At 36.9% G+C, this 7,017-nt stretch overlaps 1 protein-coding gene across 1 annotated transcript; it reads right to left on the bottom strand.

The window, feature by feature from the left end:
- Positions 1-296: 296 nt before the first annotated feature.
- Or14j5c (olfactory receptor family 14 subfamily J member 5C) lies at positions 297-1,268 on the bottom strand. Its single transcript, NM_001000889.1, has one exon. The coding sequence runs from the start codon at positions 1,266-1,268 to the stop codon at positions 297-299; it is 972 nt and encodes a 323-aa protein (NP_001000889.1).
- Between the last annotated feature and the right edge of the window lie 5,749 nt (positions 1,269-7,017).

The raw sequence follows: 7,017 nt of genomic DNA on the forward strand, positions 1-7,017 counted from the left end.
ATTCCTATAAAGTTGTTTGCAAAACCCATGTTACAATTGCTGATAAGTTCACACGTGTAATAGTGTGTCAAGAAACTGGAAGAGTTAGGAAGAATTGGGTCTACATTACTAGAGTATAATTATATTTTTTTTACTAACAAAAAATAAGTAAATTTAATGAAATAAGTTTAAAGAATCATATTGTAACTTGCTATGCTATTGGTTTATAACATACATTTTCTAGAAAATACCTTTTTATTCTTAACATTACATATCTAACATATTCAACATATGAAAAACATTCTTTGTGCCCAGTGTTAGTAGGCATGAACAACAGAAGAAAAATAATTTTTCCCAATGAATTTCTCCCTGAACAGTAACTTCTTTACAGCTCCCTTCAAGGATGCATTTCTTAGACTATAGATAACAGGGTTGAGGGTTGGGGGTAGTACAGTGTAAAAAATAGAGAGTATGAGGTCTAAAGCAGTTGGTGAGTCTGAGGTTGGCTTTAGATAGGCACAAATGCCTGTTGAGAGAAAAAATGAAACAACACAGATATGGGGCAGGCAGGTAGAGAAGACCTTAGATCGACCTTCTGCAGAGGGAATCCTGAGAACTGTAGAGAATATCTGGCCATAGGAGAAGGCAATGCCCACGAAGCAGGCAAAGGCTAATACAGTCACGAAAGTAGACACTTCCAGTACCCCAGAATAGTCATTAGAACAAGAGATCTTGAGCAACTGGGGGACATCACAGAAGAACTGGTGAATTATTTTGTCCCCACAGAATCTGATAGAGAGTGTACTTGCTGTGTATAATGTTCCTGTGAGGCTTCCACTTAGCCACACAGCTGCCACAGCCCAAGTGCACTTTCTGGAACTCATGATAACCTCATAGTGCAGTGGGAGGCAGATGGCCACATAGCGGTCATAAGACATTGCTGTGAGAATAGCCATCTCAGTCCAGGCAAAAGCTGTGAAGAAAAAAACCTGCATCATGCACTGGTCATATGAAATGTAGCCACTTCGTGCCAGGGAACTGTCAACATACTGAGGAACTGTGACAGAGAGAGATGAGAGGTCCAGAATGGAAAGGTGCCTCAGAAAGTAATACATTGGAGACTGGAGTTGTGGATCCAGTGTTGTGATGGTGATAATGATGAAGTTACCTGCTGAACCCAATAGGTACATCACCAAGAAGAGCAAAGCCTGTAAGACCTGCAGCTCATGGTTGTCAGTGAACCCCTTGAGGAGAAATCCACTCATTGTGGTTATGTTTCTGGCAGTCATGTTGAGAAAAATTCCTAATAACAGCTAGAAAGTAAAAACGTTTATGAAATACAATATATATATATAATATGTAACATATAATATAGAATATAGAGTAACATATAACGTAGATCACACAGTGTATATTATATAATATATAATGTATAGTTATTCTATAGTATATAATATATACTGTATAGTTTATAATGTACAGTATACAAGGTAAAATGTATAATATATAATGGATAAAACAGAAATTTTACATAAATGTTCTATTTTCTCTATTCCAGCAGCTAATGTTTAAGAAATTGCAGTTTATCAAGCTTGAAAACTTGATAAATATACTTTCAATGGGGCAAATCTTCAGGAAAAAACAGTTCTGTGATCAAGCTTAGAATTCTTTATACTTAGGTAGTAGTAAGAGGTGAGTACAAGCATCAACAACTCATCTTTATTATCATTGAGTATTGTTCAGGTGATATTGGAATATTGTTCAGGTGAATATTGGACAGGTGATACACATTTTCTTCTTAGCAAACAATGTGCTCATTACCATAGAAGCTACATACAGTGGTGCTAAGACCCTAATCATTAGAGCATCCTACTGTTTTTCTTTTTTTTTTTTTAAAGAGGAGAACCAAGCCCAGAACTTTCAACTTTCTCAGAAAGCACTCTAATCTTATTCTATTTTTACAGGACATTGTTTTTTAAGTATGCAACAAAACTTACATTTTCAAGAAAATATGTGTCATTTTCCAATTTGGTGTCTAACTTGATGACCTGGTACATAGTTTGTATCAAAACACAATACAAAACAAAACAATTAAACCTGAAAAAAAAACTGCTTTTGAGTTGTATGAGTGTATGTGTGTGTGTTTGGGGTATGTGTGTACACGTGCCTGCTTGCGTCTGAGTAAATCATCTTGTAGAACTGGTTTTTGTGAGAATTCTGAATCCTTAGATTAAAACAGTTCCTCCCTGGAATAGACATTTAGTGCTTATCTCTTCTGAAATAGTGCAGACTCAGGCTGCCTTCCTCACACTCCTTTTTTAGAATAAACTCAATATCTGAGTATTTTATTTCTACAGTTTTCCCTGATAAAGGCCTGTTTTAAAGTTGTAATAAAGCACTGTCCTCCAGCTTTTCCCTAATTCAAACATGGGGGTCAACGGCTTCTGTTCATTGGTTGGGTGTAAATATCTGCACCTGCTTGTTGGGTCTTTCAGAGGTCAGTCATAGTAGGTCCCTTTTGTGGGTGCTCCATAGCCTTAGTAATGGTGTCAGGCCTTGGAGTCTGCCCTTGAGCTGGATTCATCTTTGGGCCTGTTGCTGGACCTTCTTTTCCTCAGCCTCTTCTCTATTTCCATCCCTGCAGTTCTTTCAGACAGGAACAATTATGGGTCAGAGTTTTGACTGTAGGATGGCAACCCATCCCTCACTTGATGTCCTGTCTTTCTCCTAGAGGTGGGCTCTACAAGTTCCCTCTCCCTACTGTAGGTCATTTCATCTAGGGTCCCACCCTTTGAGTCCTGAGAGTCTTTTTACCTCCCAGGTCTCTAGTACATTCTAGAGTGATTTCCCAACCTCCTACTTCCCTAGGTTGCCTCTTTCCATTGTTTCTGTTGGCTCTCAGGATTTCAGTCCTTTTCCCCTACCCAACACCAGATCATGTACTCCTTTCCCCCTGACCTCCATCCTCTTTCCATCCCAAGTCCCTCCCTTTCCCACTTGTGAGGAGGGAGACTCTGTAAGAGGACTAGCAATCTCAATTAACCTGGACCCCGAGATTTCTCAGACACTGAATCACCAACCAGGCAACATACACCAGCTGATATGATGCCCCCAACACATATACAGCAGAGGACTACTGGGTCTGGATTCAGTCAGAGAAGATGCACCTAACCCTCAAGTGACTGTAGGCCTCAGGGAGTTTAGAGGTCTGATAGGGTGGGTGGGATCGGGACATCCTGGTGGAGACAGGGTGTGCAGGGAGGAGATATGAGATGTGGAACAGTTGGAGGGTGGACTGGGAGGGGAATAAAATCTGAAGTGTAGAAATACATAAATAAATAATTCATAAATAAATAAATAAATGAGTAAGAAAGAAGATAAAAGATTGTAATAAAGCATCAGTAAATTAAACGTCTTAAAATATACTTAGCTGCTATACTGCAAAAGCTCTTTGCTTTCAATCAGTAAAAACAAATCAGAATTTTAATCTCTTCAGGTTCATCAGATCAAGTGGTTTTCATCAAAGCCACAAACCATATAATATAATGTCAGAAAAATTAAACACTGTAAGGTTGCCTCTAGCATTTTCTATATCTCTCATTTCTGCTGTGTTGTAACTGGTAAAATATCAGCAGAATTATTGTTTCTTATTTCTATTTACATTTTTGGCAAACTGGACAAGGAGGTGACAAGAGACTGAGAATCTAAACTCATTCAGCACTGAGTTTTATAAGGCAGAAATTCTGGTAATTTTCAGCAAAATTTGTATTTGATCTACACAAGTGGTTTTATTTTTATTAATCTAAACATTTTAAGATCCACTTTATAGGAAGAAATTATGTGTCAAATATTTTTAGAACAGAACTGAAATGTGAAATTCAAACAGTAGTCTTTTAGATATGCACCAAAATTATTTAGCCAAAGATATAAATATCAAGACAAGTCATGAATGTATTTGGGGAAAATACAGTTTTTTGTTTGTTTTGTGTTGTTTTTAGAACATGTAACTCCCAAAGCTTTATCTCTACTGCTTATCTCAGTCAGCATTCTAAAAATAGTTTTCCTGATTTCTGAGTTATATAAACACATTACATATCAACATTTCCTGTTGATGCTTCTCTTGCAAATTATCTTAAAACTTTCACATGGATCATGTATGTAGTTTTTATTAATTTACTCTTTTTCAGTAAGGTGAGATTCCTTCTTCCTTGATTGAATTATACCTTTGCTGTTTCAACCTTCATTTAAAGAGTAATTTACTTCAAGAATTTATAGAATAACTTCCCTACATTTGTCCTTTAATATTGGAAAACTCACTTCAGGATTTCTTGGTGTGTAGACATCTATTCAAATTGATCACTATCTGTGACGTTATTTTTCTTCAACTATAGAGTTTTAAAATATGCCATTGAAGACAGATTATTATTATTATTATTATTTTTTCTTTGAGAGGTGGAGCTTTCAAAGTAGAAGCCAAACTGAATGACAGATGTGCCTCATTTTCTCTATTCTTTTGTCATGTGGCACTTGGATCCATTGAAATGGTCACCCAGTGGCCAGGTGATTTGGTGAGGCTGGGGTTTTATTGCCAGTTCAGTGGTTCCTAAAGTAGCAGATCTGAGACACTACCTGGGAAGAGGTTTCAATCTAGAGAGCAGAGCCTCAACACTTAGCAATTCTGGTTCACAGGGTCACAGTGACACCCAGAAGGCTGTACACTTACCAGGCTCCTTATTGTTGCTGTTGGTATGAGCATCACGTAGTAATCCACTTTTAGTTAAAGTTCTTATTTGGGAACACTGTGAGATGGTTTTGAACATATGTTCTGTACCTAATAGACGAATCATGAAAATTCATATATTTCAGTGTAAAAGTTTGAATTTACAAATATATCACAACTATTTCTGTACTCCTTACCCAAAGAGATGAAGTGTGCAACACTTCAGTGTCCTACAGCAACATATACACATACCCCAGAGCAATGCCAGCTAGTGATATAGACATGTAAGAGAAAGTAGCATTAGTTCAGAAACATTACCTTAAAATAATTTCTGCAATGCTTCCAACCAAGTCCTTATTCAGGGTTATCGCCGTATGTATGCAGCTTTATGCTTCTTTTTAATTTTTCTTCTTGCTTCTTAGTGAGTTTTTTTTGTTGTTTCTTTGTTTGTTTAATCTCCCTCCTACCAATATCTTCTCTGTCTCAGCTCAGCTTCCCCTACTTGAATTTCAAATGTCTTCCCTTCTCAGTCTGTTGACTCAATTCACTTACAATTGCCTCTATTTTTCACTCCGTTCATTTTCTTTTCCTCTCCTCTCTACTAAATCTTCTTTTTTTCTATATAAACAGTCTTCTCTGACTCTACTGTCCTGGACCCCACTACTCGCTACTCCTTTGCCCTACCACTCTCTCTTTCTCTCAGCCTCTTCTGGCTTTTTATGCCCTGCCACCCCATTCCCAGAAGTCCAAGAGCCAATTGACACTGTAATTGGATCATTAAATAACATGGCTCGTAAAATATTTCATACTACATAGGATGCCAATATAAAATTGATGATAGTCAAAATTGATAATAGTCAAAAAGAAGTTTTATGAAACTGAGTAAAAGGCTTGCAGTATGGAAGCCAGTACTGCTGTATACTCATCAACACTTATCTCTTTTTCTTCATTGTATTAATAGAGCACATGTCCCAACCCACCTTTCAACATGGCTGGGTATCCTCCTTATTTAAATCTAGTTGAATGTAGGTAGAAGTGAAACACCTACTTCCAGTCAGGACTCACAGAGATCTTGTGTAATTTTTATTTAACCACCAGACACACAACTGTTGTTTAAGCAAAAGATTGCATACATATATATTTGGCCCGTGAAAATAAAAGTCACTAGTGCACAAGTATTTAGTTTGCTTGTTTTTAATAGCCTGTAGATAGAAAAAAATCTAAATTTTAGTTAATGCGTAACACATTATGTATAGTGCATCTGTATTACAGCATACCACTCAAAAACAGGAAGAGAAAGGTTTATGTACACACATGTGAACAGTGGCAAGTAACAAAAAGTCAACATCAGAAGTTCACATGATGTATAACTATGTATTTATAATTCCTGAAATAGCAATGTTCTGAAGATGGAGAAACTATCTTTGATTGTTAAGGACTGCAATGTAGTAGGGAAGAAAGGTGACTATAACTATATATGTGGTAAAACCACAGATATGCCTGTGGTGATAAAATAGTTGTATCTCAACTGAGGTGGCAGCTGTATTGCTGCATACATGTAACGATCTGTACTAATTAGCAATTTCTGAGACTCTAGAATAATTATAAAATTTAAATAAAAATGATTCTACCGAACATTCTCATTTTCAGTTCATATTTCTCCATGTGCTAGCTGAACAGGGAGGACGCCGTAAACACAATAATGGAAACAATCTACCCTTTCATAACGGTATACTGCACAATTTTAGACATCACTGTTTTCAACAGTAGATAAACTCTGAAAAACGATAATAGATATTTCTTTCTCCTGAGTCCTGTGCTGGTTAAATTTTGTCAGTTTATCTCAAGCTAGGATCATCTGGAAAGAGGAAAACTCAACTGAGAAAATGCTTCCATTATGTTGGTCTGTAATTTTAGTCTGCGGATGCAAGTTCTTGATTAATGATTGGTGTGGAATTGCACAGTCCTCTGTGGATGGAGCCACTCCTAGACAAGTGTTTCTGGGTTGTATAAGAAAGCAAGCTCGACAAGCCCTGGAGAGAAAGCATCACTTCTCCATGACTTATGCTTCAGTTTCTCCTTCCAGATTCCTGCCTTGAGCCTTTTCACTAATTTCTGGCTAAACATTCATCACCTATCACAGCTCTACAGGTGAATGGAGAGTTAAAACCCATAACTAAGTTATTAGTGAAGTTTTTTTATAGATAAATCCAGTCAATATTTTATGTTCTGCCCTAGCACCTATAATAAATCTTTGTTTCCTTTTAATGAATGTAATGGAAATGACATATGAATCATACACATACATACACATGTAT

This window comes from Rattus norvegicus, chromosome 20 (assembly GCF_036323735.1).
Source record: "Rattus norvegicus strain BN/NHsdMcwi chromosome 20, GRCr8, whole genome shotgun sequence".
Taxonomy (NCBI): Eukaryota; Metazoa; Chordata; class Mammalia; order Rodentia; family Muridae; genus Rattus; species Rattus norvegicus.

What these genes read in the sequence shown, in the direction of transcription:
- Or14j5c (NM_001000889.1), bottom strand. Translation starts at nt 1,268, where the DNA reads ATGACTGCCAGAAACATAACCACAATGAGTGGATTTCTCCTCAAGGGG.